This window comes from Podarcis melisellensis (assembly GCF_964234715.1).
Source record: "Podarcis melisellensis genome assembly, chromosome: 1".
In the NCBI taxonomy this organism is placed as follows: domain Eukaryota; kingdom Metazoa; phylum Chordata; class Lepidosauria; order Squamata; family Lacertidae; genus Podarcis; species Podarcis melisellensis.
Genome location: NC_138528.1, coordinates 24,119,581 through 24,133,968, shown reverse-complemented (window position 1 = coordinate 24,133,968; position 14,388 = coordinate 24,119,581). Strand labels below are relative to the sequence as shown.

At 43.5% G+C, this 14,388-nt stretch overlaps 2 protein-coding genes across 3 annotated transcripts in view; both read right to left on the bottom strand.

Moving 5' to 3' along the window:
- The window catches only part of KCNK10 (potassium two pore domain channel subfamily K member 10), an 89,498-nt gene that overhangs the window by 19,147 nt on the left and 55,963 nt on the right, over positions 1–14,388 (bottom strand). For both annotated transcript variants that reach the window (XM_081912306.1, XM_081912305.1), the window contains one exon: positions 2,040–2,200. In XM_081912306.1, coding sequence (XP_081768432.1) covers positions 2,040–2,200 — 161 coding nt within the window. The remainder of the gene's footprint in view (positions 1–2,039; positions 2,201–14,388) is intronic.
- LOC309377321 (uncharacterized protein) overlaps positions 7,186–14,388 on the bottom strand; it is a gene marked incomplete at its 3' end in the record, with an annotated part of 34,271 nt that continues 27,068 nt past the window's right edge. The window contains exons 2-3 of the mRNA XM_081924397.1: positions 10,546–13,250; positions 7,186–7,251 (exon numbers count right to left, since the gene is read on the bottom strand). Coding sequence (XP_081780523.1) covers positions 7,186–7,251; positions 10,546–13,203 — 2,724 coding nt within the window. The 5' untranslated portion in view covers positions 13,204–13,250. The remainder of the gene's footprint in view (positions 7,252–10,545; positions 13,251–14,388) is intronic.

The window sequence follows — 14,388 nt, the reverse complement described above, 5'->3', positions numbered from 1 at the left end:
GGTTCAACATCCTTTATAATGAGATGAGCATGGGGGAACATAGTTTGGATGCCCTCCACCATGAGTCCCCTTCCAAACCCACAATCCTGTATCTCTGAGGATAGAATGTAAAAGGGGAAGCTCACACAACCAGTTCCTTTGTCAAGGCAATGGCTTTGGCTGGCTACTTACAGTTAAGTGCCTTGATTTAGCCTATCCGAAGAAGCTGCCCTGTGCTATAGAAACAAATGGGTGGGCCTTCCCTCACTTAGCTTCTACACAGAACAAGAGTGTTTTTTGTTGTTTTGTTTTTGGTGTGTGTGTGTGCAGATATATGTCTTGCTCTCTGCTGGATTTCAGGGCTTCCCTGGAAACCAAATGGGGAAGCAAAATCCATTGGGTTGTTGATGCTACAAGTCCCTCCATTTAATGCTGAGATTGTATATGTGTGTCAATAAAACCATATACAGTCGTACCTTGAATCCCGAACGCCTTGGTACTCAGACATTTTTGCTCCCGAACACCGCAAACCCAGAAGTGAGTGTTCCAGTTTGTGAACATTCTTTGGAAGCTGAACGTCCAACGGGGTTTACGGGGCTTCCTGCAACCAATCAGAAGCCATGCTTTGGTTTCCAAACATGTTGGAAGCCAAACAGACTTCCGGAACAGATTCCGTTTGATTTCCAAGGTACAACTGTATCTTAAAGACACCACAGTCACCAATGACCTTCATTCCAAGGAAACCAAAATTGGGTAAGTACAGGAACCCTGGAGTCTCTCACTACTCGGAGACTCATGTGCTGCATAGCAATAATCTGGCACCAGATCCCAGGTGCCACTCAGGATTAAAGCAAGCGTTGTCTCTCTATTTTTTGTTCACGTGACTATTAAGAAACAATCATTTGCTGCATCCAGACATTTTGTCATATGTTGTTTTGTATATTTTGAGGCCACAATCCTATACATGCCTAACTGGGAGTAAGTCCCACTGAACTCATTGGAGTTTATTTCCAAGTTGACATTATGGGGATGAGCTGTTAGAAGTCACATTTTGTTGTCTGTATGGTTATTTTTAACAGTCAATGGCCTGGTTTGCATGTGATGCAAAGCTATGGTTTGTTTAACAAACCACAAGTTAATGAGAACTGAACCATGCATTTTTCTACAGGCAACCACATCATGGCTTGTTTCTCCAAAGTTTTGTTTCTTTTCCAATTGTTCTTGCCTCATGCCTTTGTAGCTTGGTGAGCATCTGGGGTGGGACAGTCACACAACCCATGATTAAAGAAGAGTGCAAGTTTGCACGTACACACCAAGCCATAGTTAAAACAAACCAAGGCTTATAAGCCAAAAACAAACCATGTCTTCAGAGCTTGGTTTCTTGGTAGCATACAAGTCACTGGACAGGGTCTGAAGTACCAAACAAGCCATAGTTCAATACACTGTATTTGAATAAACCATGGCTTAGCATTACGTGCAAACCAGGTCAATGCAAGGGTAGCTCTTTATGTATGTTATGTAAGTCACTCTTTAAAGCATGTACTTGTTTGCTTTCATTAGGTGTTTTTACGTGTAAGTTGGGCTTCTTTTTTTAACAACCAAGCAGTATATCACATTTGTTAAATAAATAAAATAAAATTAATATAACACCAGTATTGGATCTTTCTACACGTTTTATACCCAGGGATCTATTTCTTACAAGTTTTATATCCAGGGATTTTTCAATATAGGTTTTCTAGCCAGATATTTTCACAGGGCCACCAGTTCTGATATGACCACTGTATCTATTTTCTCTTCTAGTCTACAAGCACTCCAAATTCATTCATCTCCTGATATATATATATATATATATATATATATATCAGCAATTATGAAGATGACTGAATTTGGAGAGGTATAAAAAACCCATTTCCCCAAAATTTCAAGGCATATTTATAACGCAAGAAGTGTTTTTAATACCTAATTCTCACTGTGTCATACCACCCAAAATCTTCTAGCCATATGTATGACCTGTCATTAGGGTTCAAGACTAAAAAGAGACAAAACCATTTCAATCTTACTCGAAAAACCTTCTCCACTCGTGCGATGCTCTTTCCAAAGATGGTCCCAAGCTGGTCACCAATGCCGGCTAGCAGAAAGCCAAAGAGTGGAATCCCAAAGATGGCATACAAAATACAGAAAATTTTTCCACCTTCTGTGCTTGGGGCAATGTTTCCATACCCTGTTGAGAGAGAGAGAGAGAGAGAGAGAGAGAGAGAGAGAGAGAGAGAGAGAGAGAGAGAGAGAGAGAGAATCACCATCATCTCTCAGATCAGTATCTGAAGAGTCATTGAGGAAATGAAAAAGGGAGAGATGCTACATAACAATGAAGGTATACAAAGAAAGAGGACTTTCCCATTTCCATTGCCCCACATTTCCTCATGAGGTTATAACCAGTTACATTGCACATGTGGAACGAGTTCCTCAAATGCAACAGAACCTCCCCTCCCTCTCTTCGAACCATGCACCGCCAAATCTGCTCTAGGAATTCCTCCAAGCCTCTGGAACACATTTGTGGGTGGCACAAGAGCTGCAAAGGCGGAAGAACCTCTCTTGTATTCACAAAAATTATTCTGCACATGCAATGATTTACTTGGAGTTTTTAGTATCTCACTTGCTTTGTGTTGTCAGAAAGAGAATAAAAATGGGGTGTGGAGAGCATTGCATACACCTTGCCTTAATTTATACACCCTGTGGGGCTGAACTTCCAGCATTATGTACATCTGCACAAGTGTTCAACTTGATGTGAATCCCATAAACAAAACAAACTTGTTAGCACTCTATTTCTTTTGTTTCCATTGTTAACTTTATTTTTCTAACCTATTCAATGTGTACCACATATCAAAATACTGAACCAAAACAAAAGGAGTGGTTGAGTCCTCACTGACAAAGTAAAACTGAGATACGGATAAGAGTTCTTGGCAGTCAGATACTGGCATCTGATGTTGATGATCATGTGGAGATTGTTCCAGGGTATTTTAAAGATGTCTGGGTGGTATTCAACAAAGTTTTACTCGCAGCAGAAATTGAAATTATTGGATCTAGCTTAGTCATGTTAATTAATTACAATGGATTCTACTTCAATAAATGCCAGCTTATGTTAGTAACTCCTCAAAAGGAATAATGCCACTGGAACATCACAAGAAGAGCCTGATGGATCATGTCAATGGCCCATCAAATCCAGCATCCTGTTCTGACAGTGGCTAACCAGGGACTCAGTTATACAGCTGCAAATGAAACATTTTAGACAGGCATAGGCATAGTCAGCCCTCCAGATGTTTTGAGACTACAATTCCCATCATCCCAGACCACTAGTCCTGTTAGCTAGGGAAGATGGGAGCTGTAGTCCCAAAACATCCGTGGGGGGCGAGTTTGCCTATGCCTGGTTTTAGGTGTGTCTTAAGTGCAATATACAATGTGACACTAGATGGCAATGGTGAGCCTTATGGAAAATTCGATGTATTTTAAAAAATGCTTTTCAGAACGGTTTTTATATGTGTGTAGATTCCCCCCAGGTGCTTGTGGAAGACCCACAAGCAGGATTCGAGCAAAAGAGCACTCTCCCCTTGTGTGGTTTCCAGCAACTGGAATTCAGAAGTATTAGTGCCTCCAACTATGGAGTCAGGACGTAGCCATCATGCTAAGAAGCAGGATGACACAGTGCTGTCTTGCCATAAAATAAAAGTGAAGTGATACCTGATTACTGATAATCTGACTGCCTTTTCACACACTGCACACAAAAACCCCACTAGTCACCAAGTGTATTCAGCAGGGAGCCGCAGCTAGTCCCAATTCTCTTATTTCCTTTCTACAATACACATTTTCAAACACAAGTTTGTCAGGTTCAAACTTCCCATTTTTAGTTGTACTCTTTTTAATAATAATAATATAGTAAAACCAACCCAGAAATAATTTTGCAGCCATTACCAACTGAACCTTTAACCATTCCCTGGGTAAGAAGAAATTGTAGCAAATTCTTTTTAAATAAGGGTAATGGAAATGAATACGAAGGGCTCCCAACTGATTTCTGCACAGAGATAGAAGCGGACCGTTGACGCAAATAAAAGGAACCTTACCGTTGTTCCTTTCTCTTCCTCACTGAACTGCACATCCGTTGAAGGCCTTTTAGCAGCTATTAGCACTTTGCTCAGAGTGCATTATCTTCACCTGAATGACACTGAAGTGTGTGGTAGTGCAGCATTTTGTGATTGTTTGAACTGTCAACATGCTGAAACATCCCTTTACTTAACCCACATGTAAAGAAATCTCTGGTTAAATGAATGGGAGAAGCAGCATGGTTCACTCACAGGCCTTGGACATACTGCAGGTATTGGGTATGTTGACTTGCAAACCTCTCTGATCTCATCTGAGGTTACATTGGGTTTGTGCCCACCAATAGGAGCTGCACAATACCCAAAAGCAAGAGCCCTGTTCCAAACATGAGGTGCTTATTCACAGGTATTTATTTACTAGATTTAATCCAGCCCTTTTCCCCAAAGGCAACCAGGAAAGCAAACAACAAAAGATGAAGATTTTTTAAAGCAATTAAATATATTCACAGAGGGGGGAAATCGAGGAGGCCAGGAATTAGGAACAGAGGAATCTACCTTCTATTGAGTTAGAAGGTAAAAGAAGGTAAAGGAACCCTGGACGGTTAAGTCCAGTCAAAGGTGACTATGGGGTTGCGGCGTTCATCTCGCTTTCAGGCCAAGGGAGCCGGTGTTTGTCCACAGACATTTTTCCAGGTCATGTGGCCAGCATGACTAAGCCACTTTTGCTGCAACAGGACACCATGACAGAAGCCAGAGCAGATGGAAATGCTGTTTACCTTCCCGCAGCAGCGGTACCTATTTATTGAACTGGTGTGCTTTCTGACTGCTAGGTTGGCAGGAGTTGGGAAAGAACACCAGGAGCTCACCCCATCGTTTGGATTCAAACCGCTGACCTTCTGATCAGCAAGCCCAAGAGGCTCAGTGGTTTAGACCACAGCACCACCCACGTCCCTATTACCTTTACATATTGAGTTAGAGCACTGGTCCACCTAGCTCAGTGCCAGCTACACTGACTGGCAATGGCTCTCTTGGGCTTCATAGAGGATACAACCCCAGCTAGAAGCAGCTTCCAGCTGGAGCTGAGCCAATGTGGTAGCTTCCTGGTAGGTAGCACAAATGCACCAGTGGGGTGCAATCCAGCAAAGTGCAATCCAGCATTCCTGCAGATGTAGATGCACCATGCCAACCTCCTGACTTCCCTACCCTCTCCCTTCCTGTAAGCAACAGCTACCTGTGCCAGGAAACCAGCACAGCAGTTCCTTCCTACCATCAAGCCACTTCCTTTCTCAGCCCTATGTAAAGATGCCAGGGACTGAACATGGGATTTACTGCATGCTCTACCACTCAACTGTGGTCCTTCCCCAATTGCTGGCTGAAATGACTCCAGCCTCTCAATTGAATCACAGTCCTCATTCACTGGCACTGGCGGATTCACTGGGGTACTTGGAAATCTGCCTGATTAGGGTGAGTGGGGGAGCTCATTTCTAAGAGACAACGTCCCTTTCTGCTGGTTCAAGCACAGCTACCCCGACTGAGGAAACATGTAAGGATAGCATCTATGTGCCAATGAATGGGGGATCCATTTCAGGCAAGAGCCTGGAGCCCTCCCAGCCAGCAGATCTAATCTGAGATGTGAACTACAATGTCTATTCAGACATCACACAAAACACACAGGACAAACATTTCCTCAACCAAGCCAAAATACAGTTCTGATTGATAATGCCCACGAGGAACTGGTGCAATCAGAGGGAGCTATTGCCAGGATTTAGCCACAGGAGCGAGATTGTGTGAACCCATCTATACATTGTGCTCATCTCTATAAGACGTACTTTGGGATAGCAGGCCACTGCCTGGTCCTCCATTTAAATGAGATTCACAGCAGCTCGGGAGTTAATTGCCCCGAAAACCTGCAGAACCCGCCATTTCCACCATTTCTTCATGGAACTGAGTTCCTAATGAAACCTATCATTTGATTAATCTGAAACGTGTTTTTGTCAGCACGGCAGGATACAAGACTTTTGCTAAAGGAAAGCCAAAGGAAAGCCATGCTTTGTCATGCTACTGCATGCAGCCTTTGCAAATTGACTCCTGATGGGAGTGTGACTCAAAAGGATAATCACATTTTCAGGCTGGAGTTCTGAATTACGTCTGGTCTTTATCTCATATTATACCTAGTGAAATGTCCAGTTCTTACACACACACCCTCCCCACATTTCCCAGTTTATATGAATCTTCAAGAGATTATCTGACATTCTTACACACACACGCACCCTTTTTAAAGCACTTATTTTCATGCATTCTCCAAGGACTTTGACTTTCAAGATATGTCCCCTAACTTTTAGATTAAAGCAACATCAGTCCTGCCATGATAGAAACAACTGCAGGTTTTAAACTTGCCGATTGACTCACAGATAACTCGTGGAGTTTTTTCTTGGATTAAGTACACCCTTGTGCAAAGTAATTGAAACAATGAATTTAGTAGTACAAAACTCACATATACATGTACAAAAGTCACATATATGTACATTAGTAACGGATATGTCCTCCGCTATCTTTAAGCAGCATTTGAACACGGTTTGGCATGGAGTCTACTAGTTTCGAACAGTCACTGTTGTTTTTCGGATCCCTGGACCACACTTGAATCAGTGGCTGAATGAGCTTCTCCATAGTCGTTCAGTCTACAGCACGGAGGCAACTTTTGCGTGCAGCCCACAAATTCTCAATGTGATTTATGTCTGGGGAATTCCCTGGCCAATCAAGTGACTGTATTTGCTGCTCTGTCATGAATTTCTTCAACACTTTTGATGTGTGACTGAGGGCTAGGTCCTGCTGCAATATCCCAGTACTGTCAGGATACCTCTTTTCCAGCTCTGGAATAACTCTCTTTCGTAGAACTTCAATATATTGTGGCAGGCGCATCATTCCTTCTATTGGCTGCAGGCTTCTGACACCATAATGATCAACTGACTTTTCATGTTTGTTTTGAGTACAGGATTATGAATAATACACAAAACATGCTTTGTTTCCATTAATTTGCACAAGGGTGTATTTAATTTCCAGGCTCTTGTTTACAACGAAGGCCAAGGAAGATGTGATGCGATTTACACAATCAATACTACACAAATGGTGGGCAAGTTTTAAGTAAACTGAAGGTATGGGCATTCTGATCTGCATCAGGAACCTGGAATGTGGGGAGGGGACTTTAATCATTTGTCATCTGCATCCCACTGCAGTCCTTGGACTCACCTACATTCGTAAAGCTAAAGCGCTTTATATGCGTTATAATACTGCGACACCAGATGGCGCTGTGGAGTCCCGTTTTTTACCAATGGGATTTCCCTGTATGAAGTTTACAACGCATTTAACTGAATCAATTTTTTGATGCGTCTAGATCCAGCCCTCATCAGGATCACCACACACACACACACATACACACTACTTCCCAATGCAAATAGCTTCCAATATTTGCAATTTACTTTTTAAAAGCCTAGGGCCTTATCCAGTGCTTTCATTAACAGAGGTACATTTAACAACAACAAAAAGGAGCTTTCGTAGCAGTGGTTCTTCTTTAAAGAGGTTCACCTGGTGACTACACTGCAATTCAGACAAATTTATTCATCCAGACATTTTAATTTCTTGCAATAAGGATTTGGAACAACATTGACTTGATAGTGCTATGCAAGGGGCTTCACAGGGCCTCTCTTTCAGAGTGCTTTTGCCAAGGGCTTCCTGAGCTCTGAAAATCAGTTGACTGTTGGGTTTTGCAAAGCACCATATCACATAGCACTTTGCAAGGGGCTTCACAAGACTTGGCACTCAGCTGACTGTTGGGGCTTGCAAAGGCTTTACTGGTGCTGCCGATCAGCTGACTGGCTGTGTCTGTAAACCCCCTTTTGGATATGTCAGATCTCTTCACTTGCCCCACATGTGACATCATATACGATGACAGGTGGGTGTCAGTTAGCCAAATGGGTTTCCCATTCTCTCATATATATATATATATATATATATATATTTGCTTTCGTAGATTTTCACGGGTACAGGAATGCAGGTTTTGGTGTCCTCGGGTGTCTTCCCGTGTAAAAGTTGGGGTGTCTAGGCGACGTTTCGACGAGGTCTCACTCGTCATCTTCAGGCTGGTGCTTTCGGCTTCTTGTTACTGGAACAGAGCAGGATCTCAGTGTTTGAGTTCCTATAAATACTGTTGAGGGGGTGTGGTGTATAGCCTCCAATGTTCTGGGCAGAGAGGAAGTTCCCAGGCTAGTGTGCCTTTTCTTCTTTTGTTCCTTAATTACTTGAGGGATATCTTGAGTGATTTCTTGAGTGATATCCTGAGTACCACTTAGGTGGGTCATTAGGTGTGGATTAGTTGCTAAAGTCTTTGTGTCTTGACCTCTTGAACTTTGTGAAGAGTTTTTCTGAGAAGATGGCTGTACTGCACTTAGTTGTGCTCTGGCTTGGCTTCGTGTATAGGGGCGAGCTGTGGTTTTGTGGCCTGTGTCAGCCAGATCTGTGTAGGGATTGCAGGGGGGTGCAGCATCCGGAGGTGCCACCATGGTTTGGCTACTGGATGGTGTCTGTAATTTATCTGTGGAGAGGGTCTGGGTTTGGGTCTGGTGTGGTTGATTGGTGATGGCGTTCTGTGTGCCTCTGGATCTGGTGTCAGTTTTTGTGGGGAGGGCTAATTTCCAGATGTCTGGCAAGCGGGATGTGTCGTCACGCTTGTTCATGTTGTGAGGGTGTTTCTCTATCTCGATGGCTTCCATGATTATTCTCTTGTGGTGATGTTCCATGTTAAAGAGCAATTTGGAATCTGCAAAGTTAATTTCGTGTCCTGTTTCTTTCATGTGTTGGAAAAGAGAGGAAGTTTTTTCTTCTTTTTTGACGGCATTCTTGTGTTCTGCGATACGTGCATTTATTCGTCTGTTTGTTTGTCCAATGTACGTGGCTGGGCAGACTTTGCAGGGTATTTCATAGACCCCTTGGTTTTCCAACTGGATTTTATCCTTGGGGTTTCTGAGGATATTGGCTATTTTTTGGTTGGTGCAAAAGGCTGTTTTGATATTGTGTTTATGGAGGATTTTGCTAATTTTATCTGTAGTGCCCTTGATATAAGGAAGGAGGGCCATGCCATTGTTTTCTTCTGTGTCTTGGTTTTTGGGGGGTGTTTCTTTTTGGATTAGCTTCGTAACCCTGTTTTGCTGGTATCCATTGGCAATTAACACATTTGAGAGATTCTGTAACTCAGTTGTCAAGTGGTCTTTGTCAGCCAGGCGTTTGGTTCTGGAGATGAGAGTCTTGGCTACGGAGTTTATTTGTGCAGGGTGGTGGTGTGATTGTGCATGTAAGTAGCGGTTGGTGTGTGTTTTTTTCCGGTAGATAGTGTGTCCTAGGGAGCCATCAGGTTTTTTGTAGATTAGGACGTCAAGGAAGGGAAGTTGGTTGTTGGCTTCTATTTCCATAGTGAATTGTATTTTGGGGTGTAGGCTGTTGAGATGTGTGAGGAAGCTATCCAGTTTTTCCTTCCCGTGTGGCCAAATTACAAAGGTGTCGTCAACATATCTGAGCCAAAGTTTGGGTTTGTGTTCTGACTTGTCTAAAGCATTGGTTTCAAAGTGTTCCATGTACAGGTTTGCGATGACCGGTGAGAGGGGTGATCCCATAGGTGCTCCTTCTATCTGTTTGTATCTTTGTCCATTGTGGATGAAGTACGTGTTGGTACTCAGGATATCACTCAAGAAATCACTCAAGATATCCCTCAAGTAATTAAGGAACAAAAGAAGAAAAGGCACACTAGCCTGGGAACTTCCTCTCTGCCCAGAACATTGGAGGCTATACACCACACCCCCTCAACAGTATTTATAGGAACTCAAACACTGAGATCCTGCTCTGTTCCAGTAACAAGAAGCCGAAAGCACCAGCCTGAAGATGACGAGTGAGACCTCGTCGAAACGTCGCCTAGACACCCCAACTTTTACACGGGAAGACACCCGAGGACACCAAAACCATATCCATATATATATATATATATATATATATATATATATATATATATTGCTTTCGTAGATTTTCACGGGTACAGGAATGCAGGTTTTGGTGTCCTCGGGTGTCTTCCCGTGTAAAAGTTGGGGTGTCTAGGCGACGTTTCGACGAGGTCTCACTCGTCATCTTCAGGCTGGTGCTTTCGGCTTCTTGTTACTGGAACAGAGCAGGATCTCAGTGTTTGAGTTCCTATAAATACTGTTGAGGGGGTGTGGTGTATAGCCTCCAATGTTCTGGGCAGAGAGGAAGTTCCCAGGCTAGTGTGCCTTTTCTTCTTTTGTTCCTTAATTACTTGAGGGATATCTTGAGTGATTTCTTGAGTGATATCCTGAGTACCACTTAGGTGGGTCATTAGGTGTGGATTAGTTGCTAAAGTCTTTGTGTCTTGACCTCTTGAACTTTGTGAAGAGTTTTTCTGAGAAGATGGCTGTACTGCACTTAGTTGTGCTCTGGCTTGGCTTCGTGTATAGGGGCGAGCTGTGGTTTTGTGGCCTGTGTCAGCCAGATCTGTGTAGGGATTGCAGGGGGGTGCAGCATCCGGAGGTGCCACCATGGTTTGGCTACTGGATGGTGTCTGTAATTTATCTGTGGAGAGGGTCTGGGTTTGGGTCTGGTGTGGTTGATTGGTGATGGCGTTCTGTGTGCCTCTGGATCTGGTGTCAGTTTTTGTGGGGAGGGCTAATTTCCAGATGTCTGGCAAGCGGGATGTGTCGTCACGCTTGTTCATGTTGTGAGGGTGTTTCTCTATCTCGATGGCTTCCATGATTATTCTCTTGTGGTGATGTTCCATGTTAAAGAGCAATTTGGAATCTGCAAAGTTAATTTCGTGTCCTGTTTCTTTCATGTGTTGGAAAAGAGAGGAAGTTTTTTCTTCTTTTTTGACGGCATTCTTGTGTTCTGCGATACGTGCATTTATTCGTCTGTTTGTTTGTCCAATGTACGTGGCTGGGCAGACTTTGCAGGGTATTTCATAGACCCCTTGGTTTTCCAACTGGATTTTATCCTTGGGGTTTCTGAGGATATTGGCTATTTTTTGGTTGGTGCAAAAGGCTGTTTTGATATTGTGTTTATGGAGGATTTTGCTAATTTTATCTGTAGTGCCCTTGATATAAGGAAGGAGGGCCATGCCATTGTTTTCTTCTGTGTCTTGGTTTTTGGGGGGTGTTTCTTTTTGGATTAGCTTCGTAACTCTGTTTTGCTGGTATCCATTGGCAATTAACACATTTGAGAGATTCTGCAACTCAGTTGTCAAGTGGTCTTTGTCAGCCAGGCGTTTGGTTCTGGAGATGAGAGTCTTGGCTACGGAGTTTATTTGTGCAGGGTGGTGGTGTGATTGTGCATGTAAGTAGCGGTTGGTGTGTGTTTTTTTCCGGTAGATAGTGTGTCCTAGGGAGCCATCAGGTTTTTTGTAGATTAGGACGTCAAGGAAGGGAAGTTGGTTGTTGGCTTCTATTTCCATAGTGAATTGTATTTTGGGGTGTAGGCTGTTGAGATGTGTGAGGAAGCTATCCAGTTTTTCCTTCCCGTGTGGCCAAATTACAAAGGTGTCGTCAACATATCTGAGCCAAAGTTTGGGTTTGTGTTCTGACTTGTCTAAAGCATTGGTTTCAAAGTGTTCCATGTACAGGTTTGCGATGACCGGTGAGAGGGGTGATCCCATAGGTGCTCCTTCTATCTGTTTGTATCTTTGTCCATTGTGGATGAAGTACGTGTTGGTTAGGCAGTGGTTGGTCAGGTCCAAGATGTATTCGGGGGGATTGTATTTGTTTTGAATGGCTGTCAAGGCTTCATTAATGGGCACTTGTGTGAAGAGAGATACAACATCGAAGCTCACAAGTAGGTCATTAGGATGTAGGTTTTGCTTCTTTATTGTTTCTATGAACTGGAAGGAGTTTGGAACGTGTGAAGAGATGGATTCTGCATAGGGCTGAAGTTGCTTGGCGAGAAATTTAGCGAGATTTTGTAGAGGTGAGCCTATGGAGCTGACTATTGGTCTGAGTGGTGTTCCTTCTTTGTGTATCTTGGGGAGGCCGTAGAGTTTGGGGCATCTGGATGATTTTTCTCTGGGGATGATTCTTAGCTGGATTTCTTCACTGATAGGAGAGGCTTTTATTTTGGATTTGGTGGTTTTTTCCAGATAGGTGGTGGGATCTGTTTTTATAGGTTGGTAGGTAGGATCTTGGAGTAGATTTGATAGTTTTGCTTGGTAGTCCGATGTGTTCATCACAACAGTGGCATTACCTTTGTCTGCTGGGAGAATGATTATGTTGTTGTCTTTCCTCAGGTTGGTGAGTGCTTTCTGTTCTTCTTTGTGTAAATTGCTTCTGGGTGGTTTGCTGGAGCAGAGGATGTTGGTGACTTCAAGTCTGATTTTATTGGCTTCATCTGGGTTGATTTTGGTTAGGCTAGCTTCGACTCCGCATATGATGTTTTCCGTGGGGATGCGTCTCGGGGCGACTGCAAAGTTGAAACCTTTGGAGAGTACTTTGGTTTCAGTTGTGGTGAGGATCCTGTCTGATATGTTATGTACTGTTTGTTTCATGGGTTGTTGTGGAGGGTGGCTGGGCTTCTGGCGTTTCTCTAGTTTGTGGAGTTTGTTGGTGTGTGTGTCTGTCTTATGTGAGGTCTCCGTTTCAGCTCTCCAGACGGCTAGTTGTTTGCATTTGTCCCAGAGTGCAGGGTGGATTTTGTTACAGAGTTTGAGGTGAAGAGTGAGCAGATCTTTGTTGGTTTGGTTTAGTAGGTATCTTTTCTTGTGTAGTTCGTTTCTGATTAGGGATAGTTCAGTTCGTTTCAGGATCCTTTCGGTAGCTGGGGTTTTAGAATGGAATTTAAGTTGGAAGCATGTGGGAATTAAGTTGTTGTCTCGGCAGTTGCGTAGGAACAAGAGATCACATAAGATGGTGGCTCTTCGGACTTCTAGTTTCTCGTAGGTTCTTGTCAGCTGGAAGGTTTCCTCCCCATAGAGGTGAGATATTTGCTTTCGTAGATTTTCACGGGTACAGGAATGCAGGTTTTGGTGTCCTCGGGTGTCTTCCCGTGTAAAAGTTGGGGTGTCTAGGCGACGTTTCGACGAGGTCTCACTCGTCATCTTCAGGCTGGTGCTTTCGGCTTCTTGTTACTGGAACAGAGCAGGATCTCAGTGTTTGAGTTCCTATAAATACTGTTGAGGGGGTGTGGTGTATAGCCTCCAATGTTCTGGGCAGAGAGGAAGTTCCCAGGCTAGTGTGCCTTTTCTTCTTTTGTTCCTTAATTACTTGAGGGATATCTTGAGTGATTTCTTGAGTGATATCCTGAGTACCACTTAGGTGGGTCATTAGGTGTGGATTAGTTGCTAAAGTCTTTGTGTCTTGACCTCTTGAACTTTGTGAAGAGTTTTTCTGAGAAGATGGCTGTACTGCACTTAGTTGTGCTCTGGCTTGGCTTCGTGTATAGGGGCGAGCTGTGGTTTTGTGGCCTGTGTCAGCCAGATCTGTGTAGGGATTGCAGGGGGGTGCAGCATCCGGAGGTGCCACCATGGTTTGGCTACTGGATGGACCTGACCAACCACTGCCTAACCAACACGTACTTCATCCACAATGGACAAAGATACAAACAGATAGAAGGAGCACCTATGGGATCACCCCTCTCACCGGTCATCGCAAACCTGTACATGGAACACTTTGAAACCAATGCTTTAGACAAGTCAGAACACAAACCCAAACTTTGGCTCAGATATGTTGACGACACCTTTGTAATTTGGCCACACGGGAAGGAAAAACTGGATAGCTTCCTCACACATCTCAACAGCCTACACCCCAAAATACAATTCACTATGGAAATAGAAGCCAACAACCAACTTCCCTTCCTTGACGTCCTAATCTACAAAAAACCTGATGGCTCCCTAGGACACACTATCTACCGGAAAAAAAACACACACCAACCGCTACTTACATGCACAATCACACCACCACCCTGCACAAATAAACTCCGTAGCCAAGACTCTCATCTCCAGAACCAAACGCCTGGCTGACAAAGACCACTTGACAACTGAGTTACAGAATCTCTCAAATGTGTTAATTGCCAATGGATACCAGCAAAACAGAGTTACGAAGCTAATCCAAAAAGAAACACCCCCCAAAAACCAAGACACAGAAGAAAACAATGGCATGGCCCTCCTTCCTTATATCAAGGGCACTACAGATAAAATTAGCAAAATCCTCCATAAACACAATATCAAAACAGCCTTTTGCACCAACCAAAAAATAGCCAATATCCTCAGAAACCCCAAGGATAA